Source organism: Oxyura jamaicensis, chromosome Z (assembly GCF_011077185.1).
Source record: "Oxyura jamaicensis isolate SHBP4307 breed ruddy duck chromosome Z, BPBGC_Ojam_1.0, whole genome shotgun sequence".
NCBI lineage: Eukaryota > Metazoa > Chordata > Aves > Anseriformes > Anatidae > Oxyura > Oxyura jamaicensis.
Window position 1 is genome coordinate 81755410 of NC_048926.1, and position 22269 is coordinate 81777678.

General features: G+C 41.0%; 1 protein-coding gene across 2 annotated transcripts in view; it reads right to left on the bottom strand.

Annotated features, from left to right (window-relative positions):
- Positions 1–22269, bottom strand: part of CAST (calpastatin) — a 62272-nt gene that overhangs the window by 31330 nt on the left and 8673 nt on the right. The window contains exons 3-4 of one of the 2 annotated variants that reach the window (XM_035309302.1): positions 19607–19678; positions 3598–3657 (exon numbers count right to left, since the gene is read on the bottom strand). In XM_035309302.1, coding sequence (XP_035165193.1) covers positions 3598–3657; positions 19607–19678 — 132 coding nt within the window. Of the gene's footprint in view, positions 1–3597; positions 3658–14213; positions 14362–19606; positions 19679–22269 lie in introns of those variants that run through there. The other variant, XM_035309303.1, reaches the window with a different exon arrangement.

Genomic DNA, 22269 nt, shown 5'->3' on the forward strand with positions numbered 1-22269 from the left:
CTATCTGACTAATACTTTGAGCACATTTGAAGTTACTAAGAGACAAACAATAGATTTTTTTTTTTTCCAGAAGCCTATTGGAAGTCAGTGAGCCACCAGATAACATTTCATGAGACTTCAGTTTACATTTGTTCATAGTTTTGTATTTTTTTCCTGTTTCAACTGCCAACTTGCCATTTAGACACATCCAGCTTCAAGCTGCTAACTGGCTACATAAAGAAATTTGCCTAACTTATCATTTTTTATCATGTGTGTTCACACCCACACACTAAACCACAGACACTTGGTTGTAAAATCCTGAACACATACAGGCATAAATGGGCAGAGGTCTGGAGGCTACATACCACAGGAGGGAACACACCACCACAGGATGTTCGATACCAGAAAGGGCAAGTCATGCAAAGCAAAGTACTGATAGAGAAGAGCGACAACACCTTTCTGGACTCCAAAGTTGGGGAAAAAAAAAAAAAAAAAAAGAAATTAAAAAATAAATAAATAAAAATCACTTACCCTCCCTGATTTTCCCCATGGATTTTTTCCTTATGTCTACCCTTTTTAAAACACAGTACTTACCAGGTTTGGACATACTCCATGTGCTCCCACTCGTATGTCCTTGTTATACAACTACCATGTTGTTAACTCAAAGACACAGACATCCAGTTGCGTTCAATCCTATATTGAAAAGGTAGTCCTAACTTTTCACAGCTTTTAGCTCAGGAAGGTTGGGTGCATTTCTGTAACATCTAAAGCCAGGAGTCAATCAGACATGAGATGTCCTTTGGGAGCATGCTCTCTCACTTTGTAGGAAATGTTACAGAACTGAGAGCGTGAGCTACAATAAACATAAATTGACTTTTCCTGATCTAGGACTACTGGCTGCTCAGGACTTGAAGTAGCCTGTCATTAGAGTACAGATTCAGATTTTCCTTACGTGCTTTGAGAAGTAAACACACCTTTTCTTTGCAGGACAATGAAGTATAGCTTACTTGCATTTCTGTCTATACCTGAGAATAGCTGTATAGAACATAACCAAATTTCCAGCTTGACAACCCAGTTATTAGCAACTACATGCCATTATTTTAAATATAATAGATAGTATTTTACTCAACGTTTTGTAGGGTATGCATTATTCATTATGCTTGTACATCTTTTAAAATATACTGCTCATACTATAAATTCATCTTTTTCAATGGTGTAGTATATATGGGCTTAAGCAATGCTTTACTTCAAGACATATACACAGACCTCAGGATGCTTAAGGCCACATTACGTGTGATCATGAATATATACATACTCACACGTACACAGACATTTAGATACATTTTCAGCAATGACAAAGTTCAAATCCAGTAATAATGCAAAATTTAATAATTTAATTAACACAAATGTAATACAAAAACCCAGCAAGTCAAAGCAGTGTTCTATTTGAGTATGAGACTACATATTCAGAAGCTACTCCTTTAGTCATCCTTTGCCAGTCATCCTTTAAAGACCGTCAATCATGAGCAGTCAATTTGAAGTCACAGCATCAGTTTACAGTGTACACAAAAATCCTACAGAGAAAAGATGTCTTACTTCCTCTTCTGTTGCCTGTTTCCACCTGCACTGTCACAGTACCTGAGAGACCTCATTCCGTACTGGCTTGGGAAACTGAAAAATAGCCTCAAACAACGACGACAAAAAATTCTCTCAAGCTAATTCCGTTCTGCTACTTAGTTTACATTGCAGTTGCACAAGTGTGTGTACCAGGAAAAGGCAGAAAGTTGAACAGGAAATATTTTTCTTTGTGGCAGTACCAGCACCTTACTTCCTCTTCTCCTCCAGCAAAAGCCAGAAGGTACCTTCTCTCCACCCTGTTCTTCAGACCATTCCACCTAACCCCTCGGGTTTTGCCTACAAAACAATTCCACATTCCTTGCTTAGCTGTAGTAACTCACAGCTTTCTCAGAATGGCAAAAAACTGAGAACTAATTCAAGACAAAAGATTTATGTACAGAACTGGAAGCTCAGAGGTCAGAGAGAGGTCCAGAGCATCTTTAAGAATTGTGGCACACTAGAGAGACTCTAAGAAAGAGAAGTGAGACCTGACAGCAGCAGGCAATTAGGAAAGAATTGTTAGTTTGCCAGAAGTTCACAGTAAGAAATGAGAGCTACAAGACCTTGCAACATTATGTCTCTGCAGAAAAGCCTACCGTCAGAATGCAGATGGCTTGCGTAATCCAGCAGAACAAAAGACATTGAGAAGAAAACAGACATTAAAAGAAAACATTTGCTGCCTCACACATGGGAGTGCCAGGACAGTGTTTCCAAAAGGTGGTTGTGTTTGCCAGTCTCACAGCACTGAGATGTATGCCTCTTCTGCTGTAGTTCTGTTTCATCTTGCAAACAACAGTTCTAAAGAACTGACTGAAGATTTACTACATTCTTCTGTGTGTTATCTGAAATCCTAAGTAGGTAAAAGACTGTAACTACATTTAGACAGTCTGGGTTCAACAGTACATTGAACAGCTTCAGTTGCAAACAATACAGATGAGTTTGCTTGCAAAGACAGCAACTAGTAATGATGATCGTCATCCAGCTCACTGCTACAAGCCTAAATCTTACATTTTTCTGTGGAGGAAAAGGGTTTTAAAAGGCTGAGGGTGATCTAATGGCTAAATTCAAATACAGAGAAGATGGAGCTAGACCATCCTAAGAGGTGGACACTATGATGACAGCAAAAGAACTTCCAATTTGATAAAAGGAAAAAGACTCATAAAAAATGTCACGAAACATCAATACTGGCTACCTGGAGATGCTGTTCAACCTGCGCTATTATAGATATTTAGGGTTTAACTGGCAAGGGCTTGAACAGCCTCACTTAACTTCAGAGCTGGCCCTGCTTTGACAGGGGGACTAGACCATATGACATCCAGATGCCTCTTTTAACCTCACTAGTCTGTATTTACACAAGGTGCAGACAATCCTAAGTTTTACCATTGCACAGTTTGTTGCTGGCTGAGGTTGGTATTCAATATTTTTGTTGGTTTCGCTATCGTGATTATGGAAAATGGAAGAAGAGAATCAATCGTTTGGTTACATATTCATAAATTTTGTTAGGCAACAGAGGCATAAGAGGCTGTCTTCTAAAAAGGAAAGGATGACTCTTCTAACCAGCAAAGCAGAGCTTCTACACTGAAGAAGTGGTCATCATAATTTAAGACAGAAAACAAGTATAAAGAACAAAGGCAAGGATGCTGCCAGGCAGCCACAGACGTGTGATTTAGGAGAAAATGCAACTGTGCAAACGCTAAGGGCTGAAGCTAGACCTCAATTCTTTGGATATGTGAAACTATAATTAGATGAATAATGCTGTAATAACACTAGGGGGAGCGATATGCATGTCACAAAGCACGACTGACCTAAAAGCTGCTATTCTTTTCCTAAAATCCAGAGTACTTTGTACAGCCTTTTTTAGATAGCTTTTGATGAAGAAACTAACTGTAGATGAGAAATACACAATGTAAAGTTTGTCAGTATCAAAGTACGGAAAAAGAAATTCAATTTTTTTATATATTTGTGCTTGGAAGCAAGCATGAGTTTCCCAGGAATTCATACCTTCACTTCAGATGGCTTCATAGTGAGTGTTTTTGACGCATCAGCAGAGGGGGACTGCTTCTGAGAAAAAAGGAAAAAAATAATAATTTAACTTTGTTATACATGCTTATATGAAGCAAGCATAACATAAACAGCCTGAATCCTTTAGATAAACAACCAAGAATAAAGAATAAAATTATACTGAAGTTAACATTTTGTATCTTATGTCTTACTTGTATTTCTACTATATGATTATGTGAGATCTTGACTATAGATCTTCTCACAACTTTTTTTTTTTTTTTTCTCCTGACATATACCGAAAGCAAATTTGATACCAAGGATCAAAACAAACTCAGATCCTGTTTGCTCTTGTACTGCATCATACATACCCACTGTGCAGGATTCTTCCACATTTCAAATTTCTTTATAAAGAACTATAAAAGTTATAGTACAAAACTACAGTAACAGTTAAACTATAAAACTATTTCTTTATAAAGATATACTTTGGGATTTATTACTTTGTCACACAAAATACCTAATACTAAATTGGAAGCTGAAAAATGTTGAGATGAGAAGTAGTAGTTACCTTCCATGTAACACACACCAAGAAGTGGTGGTGCGTGTCAGAAGGGCTGCCAACAGCCCAGCTTCCTAGTTTCAGGGATGTTAACCTGAGAACAGCAGATGTTTTACTTCTGTGACTGTATCAAACTTCAAAACCCAGAAATAAATATTTTAATTATCATCAATACTTTATACAGGTGTAACACTACCTCTCTATGCTTATTGTTTTTCTGCTTAAAGCTGTATTTGCAAACTCAGTTGTAGCAACACATTCACAGTTTGCATTTAAACGAACAACGCAAATTACGTTTTCTTCTAGGCTTTTTTTCTTTAGATGCTTGCCATGCCACTTGCTGTATTACAGCATGTATAGTCTGAAAGCACTTAGATGCTGTAAGTTATTCCATACCTGGTGTGACCTCCTATTTCCACACAGAAATTTTTCTAATTTCCAGAAGTGTTACAACTATACTGTGCTCTCCCTTCCAAGGCATTTGGTATCTCGCATAACTTGCTAAGAGGTTTAACAACTCTAAATATATACTAGAGAGAATCTGCAGTTGCCACCCTACAGAAATGTAAGCAAATAATAATTTATTTTTCCATATATGTATATCACACAGATTGATCACGTAATAGGTAAGAACTTTTGTATGGGTGGAGACATACATGAGAATGTATAAAGCCGCCTACATCAGGACAGAGAACAAATGTTTGTAAACAACTTTATCACCATCTATTATCAGGTAATTTGTAGGCAACATCATATTTCTTATTTTGCTCTGTAACAGATTTTTCTTTTCTTACTTCTTCGTGAAACACAAATTCCTTCTACATGACGACTAAAAAGTATGCATCTGTTCTATACCTTCACATTAGTCATCCTCGTCCCCGTTCGTTTGGTAAAGATACATTTCTGTTTCCCACACAGTATGACTTATTTATTAGATATCTGAAACTTCTCCCTTCCTCCCCTCCGGAACTCCCACTCTGAACCTTTTCCTCGCAATACACTGAAAAACTCTTCCCCGAGCTGCACTACAGCAGCACCGCTACAGCCTGCTATTTCAAGGGCCTGTCCCAGGGCATCTTTAGAGCTCTGCCTGTTGGTTAAAACCTCCCCAAGAAACCAGCTCCTGCTTTCTGCGTTACCCAGCTGAACGGCAGTCGTTAGCAGGAACTTAGGAGCTTAAATGCTCAAGGAGGAAAAAGATAGAAAAGAGTGCAATAAAAAGAGTTTTAACAAAATGGCTGCTGATCACGGTGCAGGCCGAGCCTGGGGTTGGCATGGGGAAATAAAATCACTTCCTGGGCAGCCAGAGGGGGAGGCTGGGGGGAGCACAGGGCTTTCCCTGCCAGGTACCAGCTCTACCTGCAGAGCCACTAGGAGGAGAAAAGGGCCTTTTGCCCTTCCGAGCCCTTCAGTGCTCGCTGTCAGCAGGCCAGGCCTCGCAGCCAGAGCGGGCCGCCACGGCCGAAAGGCTCGTTTCATAACGAGTGCGCAGCCTTTAAAAGCCAGCCTGCCTCCCACGGGCCCGTTCCGGGCGATGACTCCTCGCGGTGGCACGTTCTGGTTTTCCTCTTCTGAGGGCTGCGCGCCTCGGCCCGCAACAGGCAACTGGCAAGCGCTGCGATAGCCGCGGGCAGATGGCGGGGCGGGTGAAGCTGCCTGCCGGAGCAGCACACGGAGGCAGGCCGGGCTCGGAGGTAAATATTAACGTGCTGCTTAGCAACTGGCACAAAAACCGCCCGACGCGCAGCTCCCGGGCGCTTCGGCACACCCTGCTCACGCAAAGGGATGGTGAGCGCCTGCCGCCACTCGGGCCAGGGGAGCCCCGTCCAAAACAAACAGGAAAGGTTGAGCAGCCCAATTGAAAGGCACGAGCGAGGAGAGCTCGAGCTGCCCTCAGGGCTGGGGGTGACGGCAGGAAAGCCACGCACGCGCCCTGTCAGAAAAAGCAGCTTTTTCTTGCGTAGTTACAGACACAGAGCCTGCAGCGGATGGAAAATGAGCATCAGTCACCAGCACTGACGACGGATTTTCCTGCGGCTGCACCCGCGTGGGTCCTGCTGTTGGCAGTGCCGTGGGATGCCCAGGGAAGGTCCCTGGGGCGAGGGGGGCTGCCAGGGGCTCCCTGTTTGGGGGACAGCTGCTGCGTGGCTCCCAAAGCACCCACAGTGGGCTGGGAGAGGACATGAGGTCCACAGCAAAGTCGCCAGCAGGGAGTGGATGGAGATGGTCCCCCCCAGCAGCCAGCCAGCCGCCAGAGACCCCAGCGGCCACCATCACAGGAGCTCCAAAACCAATCCATCAAATTAACTTTATGCCGATGTTGAAAGAGAACAGTGTCAGAAGTGAGAAAGCAGTTAGTAAATCCAGAAGAACAAAGCCTGTCAAAAACTTATCTCGTGTCACTGTGCATGTTCCAGAGACATGGAAGTACAAGTGAAGGCAAAGGGAACAACAGTGACAAACATCAGAAGAAAATAACTTCAACTATTCAGGGAATTGCATGTCATTTGGAAAAACAAAACAGCAGGTGAAAAACCCCATGACAGGTCCTAGTTACTACAAGCTAGAAATCACTGAAACTGCTCCACGCACAATGGAGCAAAAGCTGCTGTCAGCTTAAGCTATTACTTTTGGAAAAACACACAGAAGATTCCTCAGACTGCAAGCAGCTGTTGCTTAGCCCTTAAACGGAACCATCAAGTAACAAGTTACCAGCCAGCTAATTCAGGAACGGAAGAGATGCTGAAAGTATTTACCAAACAACCAATACACAAACACCTAGATAAAATGAGAATAGGAATCAAAGAAGAAGGCGTGCAAAACCTATCTAACGCTAAAGGGGAAGGAAGGAGGCCGCAGCGCAGCTCCGGGAGGATCTCCGATAGGCTGCTCTCAGGTTGAAGATCAGAGGCAACAACAAAAAAGAAAACAAATTAATCGAACAGTAAAGGATATGCAGGCAGCACTAATAAGAAAAACTTGCAATTTTACAGTGCCACAATTTAAGATACTGTTGCCTGAAGAAACAAAGGAGAATCAAGATAAAATCTGTAACCATTATATTATAAACACAAATGTAAAATACAGGAATAAGTTTCCATCTTTTCAGCTTAAACCTCTCTGGGACAAGTGTTAGGATCAGCTTGACTAACGCACTCCTGCAAAAATGAAACAAATATATTTGAGGACAACTTTGGGGGTAAAAACTGAAAAACTGAGCGTGAGGGCTGTGCATGTCACAGGAAAAGGATGGTGGCACCTGACATTTTGTCCTCTGGTCACAGCCAAGTAAAAGGGGAAAGGAAGAACCTGACTTATTGTTAGAGCAAAGAATGTCTCAAGTTAAAGATCAAAGACTTTTGTTTTGCAGTCACTGCACAGCATTGGGTACCGAGACAAACCTGGCACTTCCAGCCCTGAAGCCTTTGGACCAGCTTTGTCCATGTTTGCTTGGTCATCCAGCTGTGCTCGGTCTAGGATAGAAGGCTGAAGAGCTACTAGAGTACCTTTTTGGGCTTACACACCTTTCATACATATGAATTGGGACTACTTCTTGGGCTTAGTGGTAACACAATTTTCATTACTTCAATATTATTAACTTACAGGGTATATGATGTGGGAAAAAAACAGCCTATGCAACAGAACAGTAATACGTAAATACGTTTCAACTGAATGTGTAAATGTAAACTGGCTTTGGTTACTTTAACTAAAGCTGTGCAATACAGGCAAAAATCTGGTCTGACTGAAGATTTTTTGTTTATGTGAATGGTTCTGTTTCCAGCTAACAGCACGTGTAAGACATGCAACAAATGCTGTTTGGAGAACTGCAGAAAAGTAAGGGGTTATTTCACTGAAACGTGAAATGCCATTTGAGTAGTTACAGGTTACCTGTCCCACTTGCTCTAGAGGCATATTGCAGTGGCAGTGAGACCCTTACCACCCTGAGATGTACCAGAAGCCTTTTAGCAGACAGAAGGTAGGCCACGAGTGGCATTTAAGGGCCATTAGTGCATTTAACAATGCATTTCATAACAACGCAAGCAAGACAACATACAATCTTCCACATACTTTCATGCCAAAGAATCAGTATTACAATCTGTGGCATGAACACAATTCCATTCATTTTCCATATACCAAGGGGAGCTGCAAGATGTGATCTGAGCTAAAATCTGCATATTTCTGTGCATGTGTGTGTGCGTGATTAAAGCTGCGCTGCAGCTAACATAGGCAATGATTTAAAATTGGGAAAAAATGTAGCACTGAAAGTGCCTCTTTATAGATACTGTTAAGAATGCAATTGACACAATAGCTGATTTAAAAGTTACTGAATTCAGTTAGCTGAATTGAAAGTTACAAACGTGAATGCTTCTGTGTCATTTCCATCTCAAGTAATTCTGGAAATATCCAATTATTTTGTAACTACTGTTCTTACAGAGAAACAGTTTCACTATTAAGTTGCTACGAAAAACAACATCTGTTCAATAGAAGGAACATAAAAAACCAACACACCTGAGACCAGTACTTCCTTCTCAGGTCTCAGGTTCTCAGTTAATTGTGGAATACGGAATAGCAGGATATAGGTTTCCAGTTAGTACCTGCATATTACCCACTCTGCAGTATGTTTACACAAAACACTCCTACTGTATATGATATATATATACAGTAACTGTGCTGTCCTGTTGTCATGAGTTTCTTCGTTGAAGTAATCAGCATAATTTCCTTTCTAAACAATTTGGAACTCCTAAGGACTTACATTGTTATGTGTACCCAACAGCATGGCTCTTTCACTTATAAAGCCTATTATCAGTGCTGAAATGTGTAACGTGCAGTTTTAGTGAACAAAGTCTACTGCCCGTGACATTGCAAGAGGGAAAAAAAAAAAAAAAAAAAAAACTACAGTCCTTAAATAGAGTTTGGTTTTGTTTGTTTGTTTCCTATTGCCATATTTAAATGTAATGTAAAGTTATTTACTCATGTTGGTAGGCAATACTAAATTAATTAAAGCCCTGACTCAGCAAAGCCCCTCCACCTTTGCACTTGATACCATGAAGCAAAGCAAACAAAACAGGATTCAAGTTGCAAGCATTATGATTCGTTTGAATAGGCAGTTTGAAGAATTCAAACAGGACAGCATGAATTCCACAACATGCATTGTTTTAAATACTCATCTTAAAAAACAATAACCACAATTTCTAGGGATGCATCTTGTGCTTTTAACATTCATAAAGTCAGTATGTGTGAATACAATCTAAAAGTCTGTAAAAACTATTACCAGTAAATACCTTCATTTACAAAACGTGACAAAGAGAACAAGAAAAAATAGTTTTAAAGAGGAAGTCCCCCTTAAAAAAATAATAATAATAATAATAAAATAAAGTCAGGAAAAGCCCACACAGCTAAAGGCTACGGAAATAGATTTGCTCTTATCAAATGTGCATTCACAGTTCAGGGCAGACATCAAGAATAAACTGAAGTACAGCTAAAATACGTCCATCTGCAGAGTCATGAAGAAACCTCAGTAGGTACACTTGCTAGGCGTTGAGCTGGAACAGCATTTCAGCTTGCTGGAGGTGAAGGGAGCACAAGCACACTGCCAGGAGAAGGCCTCGTGTGCAAGGAGGTGACGGGTGAAGCCATCAGCAAAGACTCATCTGGACTTCCCTGGATGATGGCAGGAGCACTCCAGAAGAGGATTTTCTACCTGATGACCTTCAGACTCCACACATACTGCCCTCCTAGACAATATCAGTACCGATAACAAGCACTAGGATTACGTCTGTGCTTCTTTTCCAAGTCAGCTGGAAGAACTAAATAGCTCATTAAACTTTTTTTTTTTCTTTCCCCAGAGCCTCAAGTGGTGCTAAATTTATTGAGGAACACAGGGCATTCAGCCAGCCAAGTTTCGTAACACAGACTCACACCTCTTTTTTTCTTCTATTTTGCGTACTGGAACAATATTTAGGCCATTTTAGTACAGAAAATAAACTTGGCAATACTTAATCACTATATTTTGGTGCATCAGCTAAAGCTGATTAACCACACTACTCTAACTTAGAGTAACAGGTTCCATGTAAGCAGTGTTTTTTGAGATTACCTACTCACGTTTGAGTTTGGTCACAACAGAATCAAGTGTTACCAAGGACAATCTCTGAATGACGTCAGAAATATTCTCACGCCAAAGTGAAGAACAAGGCTTTGTACCACCTAGACACCGATCTGTCACACCACCTTCGAGTTAGGTGTCTGTTTTAAGATTTCAGCAACCTGTGTCAAACCCGAAGCTTCACACTGGTATGATTTTTTATTATTTTAATGTCACTACGAAGACTCCAAAACAGCCTACACTTTAACAAAAAACAACCCAGAGAAGTGAATGCCAACCAACTTTAGAACATTCTTGTGCCATTTGACTCTTCTTAAGCTTCTTACACCTCATTTTATACTTACTCATATGCAGGAAGTTAAGAATATATAGAAAAATTCAGAACTACCCCACAGGTGATGGTAAGAGGAAATGACCGTTTATTAGTTAGTATCTCCTAGTATGTCTAATATTTTCCGCATTTTTTTGTTCTTGTTGTTGTTTACCTGTTTTGGAAGTAGAATAGTTTGCTAGCCAGTCACAGAACATGCAAGGTACCTAAACATGAAGAATCTTAACATACACACAGTCTGATCTATGGGCAGAAGATTCCTGATCTGGACAGAAAGCCAGTATGTACCTAGTGTAGAAAAGCAGAGTTTACCTGCTGCCTTCAGGTTCCATGAATACAGAACACAGCTTTAATATCACAGGCCGTGATATTAAACATCGATGGTTAAAAAGCTTTAAAATGGAGCTAAAAGCACAGACTGCAACACAGTTCATCTTTTGAATCCAGACCATACCTCCCCATCACCAGGCTTTGTTTCACTGGAAAGGTTCTCCCAGTCATGGCATGAGGCATGTAAAAAGCATTCTGCTTTCATGCTTACTGTTCACTGCTGAAGGTGCTCATTTTGCTGTAATTTTGATAGTGAACTTGGTAGTTTCACTTGATCCCAGAATGGGTTACCTGACATGAAAGTTCCTTAGGCTATGTGTGTAGAAATAACCAAAAAGCCACTTTTTTGAACGTCAAGTAAAACTCCCCACTGGACATACAGAAGTGTCATGAAAACAGTTTTGACATCAAAAATTTGTTTTTATACTCCCCATTTCTATTTCTTAAAACGTGCTCCTCAGTTATCTGCCTTTGCATAACTCCTGTTTCCATCACAAGTTGGCACAGACCGGAATTTTATTTCTATTCAGTCATATTCAAGTATGAGAGGCAGTGTGTCAGTACTGTCAGCACTCTTCTCAGGTTCCCACTCTGCACAAGGGAGTACAGCGTTACAGTAAAGGACGTACTCATCACGGTAGCAGAGCTCTCCTTTTTCATAGGTAGCTCAAAATCCCTCTTCTCGGCTCTACGCTGTAACATACAGCGGTGTCCTGCAAAGTGTTAGCAGTTAGCTGTAAACATTCTGGCAGTTTCTGTGAATGGTTTTACACAACAGAATGTTCCAAAGCTATCTGCAGCAGCAAACTGGAGGCTGATAAGAAAACACCAGGAAAACAAGCTATGTGGTGCCAGCCACATGCCACACAGAGCTGCTGAGTTCAGCTAGGATTTGTGTCACTTGGTGTGCAGTATGACCCAGGGATTGTATGCAAAGCCTCGCCTCAGGAGGGCAGGAATAGAAACTGAATTACAAGCTGAGACAGCGGTCTTTAAAGCGTTGGGGTTAAAAAGGTAAATTTTTTATGTAAAAGAGGACTTCATCATACTACAGATCTCCAAGATTGTGAGCCTGACTAGTTTTATTACAATAATCAAACTAGGCAATACTCATAATGGCCAGCTAGTGGTCACAAGAACTAGTGAGACATACTGAATAAGAGATTTTTTTTTTTTCACCCTCAGGATTCAAAACAAAAATATTACTAACAAAGCTATATGAAGTGATACATGCATTGCCACAAGGGTGTTTGCTGCCCACATGATTGGAAAATAAGACAGTAGAACAAACAAAAATAACCTGAACAAGGAATTTTAGAAGATTTTTGCTCTCAAAATATCATATAAAAGTAACACTGCCTAACCTTCGTGTAGTCATTGTTCAAAAGAAGTAAAAACTCACTGATTCACTATGCCTACTTAAAAACCGCCGTATTGAGGCATGTCTTGCTTCAGAATGGGCTCTTAACTCGCACACACAAAAAACTGCTTCAGAATGGTCCTGTGCACGCTCTGTAGGAATAAGAACATTATTGCTCAATTGAAAAATCTAAAATTTCCATCTCCACATCATCCTGTCATATGTCACAGAGGTTATGTTCCTGGGGATTAGAATTTTTAGCACCTCTATGAAGCAAGGCATAAAGATTATTTCTTCCAGGATTAGTAAAGCTTCTGAGCCTTGAAGAGCTCCTGAGGAGTTAGTTCACAAGGCTACAAACCTCCCTGCCTTCCTGATTAGATTTTTCCTGTAGCAGAATAGAATATGGACAAGGTCACAACTTTTTTCGAGTCCAGGTTCCTCTTGCTTAGGAAAACAAGAGCAGAAATGAAGATGACACACTGAGGACTAGCTTAGTGACAAAGGTGGTTCCTCTACTCTCTGGCGATGGGGGTTTCCATCTGTGTTTCTCCTCCACACCCATTTCCAGTCCTTCAAGATCCACCACCTGAATGCAACGCAGCTTTGCTCCCAGATTTCAAACTGGGAGTGTCCACCTGGGGAGAAAATTACAGCAATGGCTCTGCAAGACAACACTGGCAGAGCGACTCATCTGTGAGACAAGCCCTTCTGGAAGTCTAAGATCAGGACAAGGGCTTTCTGGCTAGTTCTGTGTGTCTGTCATACTGAACCACTCCCTTAAAAACAGAAAAAAAAAAAAAAAGCAGCATTTTATTTAACAGGCTGACAGTAACAACTACTCTGGAAAGGAAAATGTCTTATAAAAAAAAAACAAAACCTATCCATCATGTTTTATCTTAAACAAAAATACAAGAATGAAGAAACTACTCATTAAAAAAAGATAATTCAAAGACTGGGGGGGGGGGTCTCTGCAAAGTTCGAGAACTTTGTGTCACTTATCATACCATTTTCACTTTCTCCTAAGGCAAAAATGAGAAGGAGTGATGATACTGATACTCATGTTTCACATCAGAAACTAGATCCTGCTTTCTGCATTTGTTTTCAGACCACACATAAAACATTCATGATTATGGATCAGAAGATTAATTTTACAGTAGCTATAATCAAGCACTGGCATAACAGAAGCAAAACCTACTTGATTTCTACTAGTACAGAAACAACAGTAACACACAATTCAGTAGAAGGCATTTTTGTTTCCCATATGGTTTTATGTATCTGAAATTTTAGCATGATTTAGGTATAACAAACACTTGTTGTCAAGGTGGTGTTGACACCTAAACATACTTTGCCCAAGAAATAGCTTACAGGTCACCACACCCTGACTGTGCAACGTTCTGTATGTGCCGTGGGTACAGCAAGCTCTACATTTATATGCCAAAAAAATTATATGGGGTTCTGAGGTGAGGACAGCACAGGCTGAAAGCAATGCAAAATAACAACAACAAAAAAAAATAACACCACCACCACAATAGTCCCGACACAGTAAATACAGAACAACTCAATTAATACTTAAAGAGTCAGCTCTTCCTCATCCTGCTCCTGTTCCAGATTCTGCTATGTCATGTAAACCACTTTGTGTATCACTCACAAAACACGCATTTTTAAAGAGTTAGCATCTAAAAAGACTGTTGGCAACACGTAGAATTATTGTAACGAGCCAATTCTCTACGGACAGGCAGCTCGTCGTGCCTGCAGATGAAAGGATCATGTCGGAAGCCCTGCAAGTCAGCAGCGAGTCTCATTTGAGCCCACAAAACTCACGGAAGAGAGAGGGAGAAAAAAAAAAAAAGGAGAAGTGCAACGAGAATGTGACTTAACCCCAAGCAGGATTAAGGCAGCCTGAAGGAAAAGCCAGTGAGAACAGCTAGCTTACTTGGTACGGGTGGGCCTTCTGCTCCCAGCACGAGCGTCCCGGTGAGGCTGTTCTCCCACCCGTGCCCGGCAGGCTGTGGTTTCAGTTTTCACAGCTCCAGCCAAGCCCTCGCAGAGGCCGTGTGCCGGCTGGCAGGGCCGCGCCTGATGCCGTCAGCGTGCAGGGCGGGCAAGGCAGACACCTGTGGCACACGGAGAGCCACCACAGCCCCGCTCTGGCTGCAGAGGTACCCCCGGAGGTGGCAGGAGACATCTCCCTGCTGGGCACAGCAAGGCCTGTGCAAAGGGAGCAGCTCTCAGTGGGGCCACCGTCAGCTCCCAGAGAGGAGCCTTCGTCCTGTGCCTGCTGAGACGTGGTGGGGGTGCTGAGGGAGGAAAGCCACCCACCTCCCCTAAACAAGGCCAACACTTACTGTGGGTTTGGGGGGCAGCACCTCTGGCTGGCTACCAGGGGAGCCAGAGTAAAAAACAGGTATCACTCCGATGAAATCAGATGGCTGGACCGGCTAAAGCCACCGCAACTGGATTGATTATGATTAAAATAGCGGTCTTAAAAGTCCAAATCATTTACATTAATTCAGAAGTTAAAAGGCAGTACCTGAAGCTTTTTGAAATACCAAAAGTGACCTGCTCTTAAACTATTTTTTTTGGTATAGAATCAAATTCTCAACACACATAATCTGGAAGCCTTCTTGTTTGCTTGCATGCCTTCACACTACTAACATCATTTTTTTAATAATAGCCTCAACGCCCTTTACCTCAAGGGAACAAGAAACAAAACCCATCTCAAGAAGGGAAGTAGAGGGAGAACTCCCAAGGATATGGCACAGGCGGATGAGGAGAATACGCTGCTTTGCTCAGTGAAGTATAGACAGTTTTGCTTTTGATCATATTATTAATTTTATATCCTGGCAGAGCATTACAAGTTGTACTTTTTGTAACTGTCCAGATCAGAGGCTTCTTTAATGGTCCTACTTTTCAAAAGTGAAGATTACCTTTGCTGACCATGCCATAGCTTTACATGAAGCCAGCTCTTCCACACAGTTTCTCTGTTCATACAGCTTCCATTTTTTAATGTTGTGGTCCATTTTTAGCATGCCTCTGCTACTGAGCGCTGTCATCCACACTGACACAGTTCTCATGCTTTTCAAATACAAGGTAACCATTGGTAACAACTGTGAGAGCAACTTGTAGAAAACACCCCCGTGTTACAAAGCACTCATAATTTGAGGATCTGTGCAATCAGTTGCTCTAGGGAGAATATAAAACAGAAGATTGTAGATCTTTTTTGGACTAACCCCAAAATTTAGAGATGACCACCTGACCCTTTTTTGCTATTTTACTGACAACACAGTCAGGAATAAATTTGCACATTTCTTTGGGCTTGCCAAATCAGTACTGCAACTGCAGATGTCCTCTGCTCAGAAACGTCTTCCTTCACAACAATGTGTTTGTGCAAAGTTCCCAGAAACAGGAATTTAGTGACAATTAAATAAGGTACATAGCAAAAGAAAAAAATCTCAAATACAACAGCAGTAGGGATCACCTTTCACTATAGTCTTGATACTCAGACTTCTGAGAGAATTTCCAGTCTGCTGCAGAAATAGTACAGCCTTTGTTCAACGATGTTTAGATACTATTCTTTTTCTTGCTCTCCTGTATGTTGCACAAAAAATAAGATTGAATCCCTTGTAAAACAGCGTTAATTTGGATGACAACTGGAAGTAAGTCATCTTAAATTTCTTACATTGTTAAGATCAAGAGGCTTCCTCTGAATATATTCAGGATCAGTCAAGTATGAAATAAAAATGATGCATTTCCAAAGTTGTTGAATTCTGCCAGCATCGCTTTATTAAAGTGTCCGTGGAACTAACATGGACAATGATGCACACTTCACTAAACTACAGATGCCAGCAACAAAAAGAAAAAAAGTTTCACTTAGCTGACTAAGAGCAATACCAAAAATTTCGTACACATAAAAAAACTGCAAAGCCTACTTGGTATCAGTATAGTTATCTCAGAAGAACACAAAGATCCAAGAAGGATAGCTTGATCCAGCTGTACGCAAATGTTAGGATCTCCTGGCTATGACTGAATGCTGAGCTAGAATTTGGCATTCCTGCTGGTGATGGAATTTGTAAAAGCAAATGTAAAAGACCATAAAAGAAAATATACCAGTGCTGGTAAGGCACCTGTGGAACTGGAAGGATGTTAGTTCAATTGTTCCTCTTCACTACTGCCTGTTAATAACTTTGGCAGTGACCTCCTGGTTTGTACACCTTTGCAGCTAAGGAATACATGGAAGAGGCTGCTCACCAGCAACCAGCAAGTATTAACAACCTTATCTGAGTCTTTATGTTTCCCTCAAATTATCTGACAGGGTTCTGTAGAAAGCATATGCTTACGGCAGACCCCTTGGTGCAATACAGCAGCCAAACAGAACTTTACATCAAAGCCAGAAGAAAGGCTATAGTTTGTTCCAGAAAGAGTGAAGAGCTTCAAAATGACATAGAGAACAGCAAATCCACACAGATATAAAAGAAAGGAGTAGAGAGGCAGCACTTCTTCCTTCCACCACACGAAGGCACAGGCAACCAACTAAAACCTGAATAAGACGACACTGAGCATACGCCGCTGGGTAAATACCGGCTGCAATGACAGCAGCTTAAGAGCAGAACAATAAAGAAAGCGAGGATAAACTCATAGCACTGGGAATGGCAGTTCAGGTACACAGAAAATGAATCCAGACAGATAAACACTTACTCTTAGGAGTGGTTTGCGTTACAAGGTGCAGACGCAGGAAAATTAAACTACCCACATATTAGCCAGGCATTAAACAATGAGAAGTACAGGCTCCTGTGTCTTTAAACTTGGAAACAGAAAACCCAAGCAGAACAAAAGCCAGCAGTTATTACTGCTTACTAACAGGCAAGGAATCAGGCCATAATACAGTGACACAAAAAAAAAAAAAAAAAAAAAAAAAAGACAAAAAAACTATCTATTCTGTTTACAGTAAGTAATTCCACCATAGGGTAAGATTAGATTAAAAGACTGAACAGCTGCAGCAGCTCTCACTCACTCTCCCCATCTCCCTCATCCCCTCCCTAATTCATCTTGGGCAACGTACAGTAATGTAAAGTATTACTGACCAACAAAACAATTAGGACAATTAAGGAATCCCAAGAGATTTCACACTTGGAACACATATAAGCTACGGGGCGGGGGGGGGGGGGGGAGAAAGGAAGAAGTAGCAAATCACAAAGTTGTCAAAAAAATATGCTGGAATGCTTTTGATTTCATTAAAGGAGGTGATCTAGTTTTGTAGCAAAATAGAAAAGGCTGCCTTGCCTTTGCTAGGAATATTTCCTTTTCTGTAAAATCCATGCAAAAAAATCCCTACACAATGTTTCTTTTGAATAGGTATTTTTAAAGACAAAAAAAAAAAAAAAAGTGTGGAAAGGAATACAGGTAGCCAAATGATATTTAACAACAACAAAAAAAAGTACAGGTCACACAAACTACATGAACAGAACAATAAATTGGTCTTGATCTATATTAAATAATACTGTAGGATGTCAGGAAGCTGTAAAAATTAAAAGATACAGTTAAAATGAAGTGTGGTCTAACTTAAGAAAGGTAGTGATGGCTCACTGTGAAGTAAAAAGGTTAAATTTAAAATAGCCATTGATTAAGAGTCAATCATGATAGCATGAGGTAAATATTTTCACAGTACATAATCCTCACAAATGAGTATTTTGGAACATCTCAGAAACCAGAGGAGCATACAGTACTAAAGAAGATACATAGCCTAAGTTGTCATAAGCTAATAACATAAAGCAATATCTGGCAATTGCTGTTAGTCACTTTTTTCCAGTATCCTATTTTCCAGTTCTTTCTCTCAAAAGGATCACAGGAATTGTACCGTACGCATTTGTTGCAGAAGATATGCTTACAACAGAAATAGAACACAGAAACAAATATGAAGCAGCAACTGTTATTCAGAAAGATTATGTTTTACAGAATGCTGGAATGGTTTGGGTTGGAAGGGACCTTACAAGTCCAACCCCCAAGTCCCACCCCCTACCATGGGCCGGGACACGTCCCACTAGATCAGGTTGCTCAAAGCCCCATCCAGCCTGCCCTTGAGCACTTCCAGGGATGGGGCACGCACAGCTCCTCTGGGCAGCCTGAGGCAGTGCCTCACCACCCTCAGAGGAAAGAATTTCCTCCTTATATCTAATTTAAACCCATCCTCTTTTAGTTTCAAGCCCTTACCCCTTCTCCTATCCCTACACTCCCTGACAAAGAGTCCCTCTCCAGCTTTGCTGTACCCCCTTTGGGTACTGGCAGGCTGGTATACGGTCTCCTCAGAGATTCCTCTTCTCCAGGCTAAACAACCCAGAAACAGTCCCTCTCTGTAGAGCTATCACATGAACTACGACATTGAAAAAGGCACTGGCAAACTAAGATGAACAGAAAGAAATTCAGCAAAAATGTCTGGATAGCTTTAGTGACGGACAAAAGCACTGAAAGGATATAAATGCTGTTGTCCCTTTCTTATGTTGCTGTTTATTGAATAGAGGGAAATAATTATTTAGGTAGCACAGCAGTGTCTTTTGTGAGTATTATTTTAAAAAAGCATTAAGAAAATGGAAAATGCTGTTCAAATACTTGTTGCAGAAATACTCGCTGCTGATAACATAAATCAAAAGATGGGATAGCTGCAGGTATGGAATGTGCACCTAACTGTGACAACACCAACTACAGCCATCAGTTCACATGTGACCACCATCAAAAAAGTTATTCTCAGCTCCCTGTTTGAACATTTTGCAAGACCTCAGCATGTTTAAGAAAGCCTGCTTCTGTTCATGGAGTGAGTACCAACTGCACTCCAAATGTCATTCATTTTTATTATGTCCCTTACATTACATTCCTGAACAACTGAACTGCTCCAGGGGCTCCAAAAGCAAAGAAAGTTATCAGTGTTTTTGATTTTTTCTGTTCCTGCTGAATAAACAGAATCCAAACATATAAACAGTACTTAAGAGCGAAAAAAGAAAAGAATCTTAGCCCCATGGTCAAATGAAGTTTGCCACTGGTATCAATAGGACTGGATTTTTTTTTTTTTTTAAATGTAACTACAAGACTAGCTAAGCACACTTAAAAGGGAAGGAACTTTCCAAGTCTATTTCCTCAAGCATCCAACGCCTGCCTTTTGCTGACTTGCATTCCTCTTTTATTTTCATTCACTACAATTTCTAGCAAGACACAAAGAACATCTCTTAGTGATGCTACATGCTGGCAAACACAAAGTTTTCCATCCCAGGGCAGGGGATGAACTAACATCATGCTCTCTTCACTTTTCAAAGAGACCAGTTAGTCACTATGCATTACCTTGACAGTAGAAGGTGCTCCGCTGGTCTGTGTTTTGGGGGGCTGAGTGGCATTAGCACTTGTCGAACCCTTCTGCAAAATAAATGAAAGAAACATAATAAACAACAGAAAAGTTGATGAAGAAAAAGAAAAGCCAAGCAAAACTGTATACTCAAAAACAGTATTAAAATTATATACTAAAAAAAGTCCATCGGTAAGTCATCCAAAAAGTAAGTTAACCAATGTAACTTTAATTCATGCAGACTTATTTCAGATGGCTTTGCCCAGCACAGAATAGGCTGAGTACTCTAGCACTGTTTCATGGAATAAACCTAAGTTTATGCTATTTCCTGTGGCAGAGCAACTCCTCAAACAATGGCTTTCCAAGTTAATTAATAAACTTGCAACAGAAATAAAATAGGACATCCCCTTTGAACCTCCATTTTTCCCTTAAATCAGGACTGTTATTTAGCAAGGACCCCTAAGTCCTGCTGGAACAACTCGGCACCTGCCTACGTCATAGACAGTAAAGACTAGAAGAATTGGTCATTAGTAATAAACACAGCAAAAAGCACAAGGTCTTTCAAGGCAACAGATGGGTAAGACCTCTCCATTTTCTCTGACAAGTGGAAGCTCAAGATCACACTGATTATTCTCTACAGGTGAGATGTCTGCAGAACAATGGCTCAGAGATCCTACTGGCAAACTTGCATTCAGATTCAGAAACACGCTTTCCAAATGATCCTACAACAGCTACTGCAACAGATTGTACTAAGGTCGTTTCCACGTCATGTTCTCCTCGTAATTTAGCTCCAAAAAAACAGGAAAGCATCTCGCATAAATAAAGCTGCACATTCCTCTGTCAACCTCCAGTCAGACTGTGGTATTTTGTGGCCATTTGCATAGCCTAACATCACAAAAAATCTGGCCCAGCAGTACAGACCCTGACATACAGGAGGATATTTACCTTAAAGATTCCATGCTTAGTACTTAGGTCATGCTGAAAACAACGACGCTCAAGTAAGACTTCACGGTGTGTCCCAAAATCAAGAGCAATGGTTTCCCCCCTTAAAAGGGTGCAAGGACGTGGCTGCCTCCTGCAGCAGCTCTGGCCAGGACCTCGCCTGCCCAGCTGCTGGCGCCCAGTACAGACCAGTGGGTAGTCCCCCCCCCCTCACTCGAGTAGATGACTCCACAGACCAGGCGTGCTTACAGACACTCTCAAAAATGTCTTCTCAAGAAGAGCAGACATCCATAAAAAGCAATCAGGATTCTGGGTATGTCCTCAGAACCACAGTTCTCCACTTGCACCTCAAGCTCAGCTGGAACTGCAGTCCTTGCTTCGGGACTTCATGGTTCGTGGTGCTCAGAACTTAATTTGGTTAGTATGTGCCTAGCATAACTGAAAACCCACAGGTTCGGGTTTGTGAAGAACCTTTTATAACACCTACCACCATCGCCAAAAGATTAGAAGAAGTCAGGCACAAGCCTTGCCCCTTTTTTTTCCCCCCATCAAGTCCAAACTAGAAATAGTGAGAGGTCTGTATTTAGACTGAAATAAACCCTTGTTCCGATGATCAACCTATATATTAATCAATTAAAAAGTGTAAGGAAAAAAAAAAAAAAAGGTGGAATGGCTAATGTTAACATTTCTCTGTTTAATGGCAAGTGGAACAGTGGGAGAGAGAGGAAAATCATTTTCCAACCTGGCAACAACAGACCTAGCAAATTATCAAAGCACACCTTCTTTCCAAAACAAATTAGAAGAATATACAGCCTGTGCAGAGCCGTGTATGGAGGAATGAAAGCCGTGGCACACAGATACTTACAGTCTAAACTTCATTATTTGCAGCAGATTCAAGAAAAGACATAACAGTGATCCTGTTCTGAAACAATCTTAATTGCCCCATGTTTAATAAAGCAGAGATGAAATACATAACCCTTTGATATGCAAATTTGCCCGTACAAGTGTAGTTTTCTTTTATGAAAAAATCATCACAGGAGGAAAGACTATGCAATCTCTGTTCAGAAAATGCTTTTAACAACCCTGAGCAGTAATTCAGCCTACAACTTTCAACCTCATAGTCACAACTTAACTGAGCAAAAATCACTCTATTTCTGCCTGAGGTGGGAGTCTCAAATCATAACAGCTCTGAAGTAATACCAAAACTTAACTGGAATAATTTGATTTTTTTAACCACTTCTTGCATATTAACCACAGGAAAAAAAAAAAAAAAAAAAAGAGCAGAAAAGAAAAACGGGCAAACAAAGCAGTACTTTATTCCCCCAGACCACTCCACTTCTCTACCTAGGATTGATCGTAAATACCTTATTCCCCTCAGGCCACCAGGCGGCCCTGAGGTTCAGCGCTGGGCAGGGTGCCAGCCTTCCGAGGACACTTAAAGGCAGGCAATCCCCTCACCAAAAGGAGGTGGTGGCATGTAGCTTCCCTCTGGGATCCACTGGAGAGCCACACCTCCCCACGGAGAAATCACCTTCTCCCATTAACCATTACTCAAGGAACAGAGAGATCTCATCTACAGTGGGTACTAATCTAAAATATGAACACATCTGTAACAGTACATAAATGTAACTAAAAAAAAAAAAAAAAAAAAACACTAATCATTTCAGTTACTGATTGTTTTCATTTTTAAAGATGGTTGAGTTTCACCCTGACCTCCTTG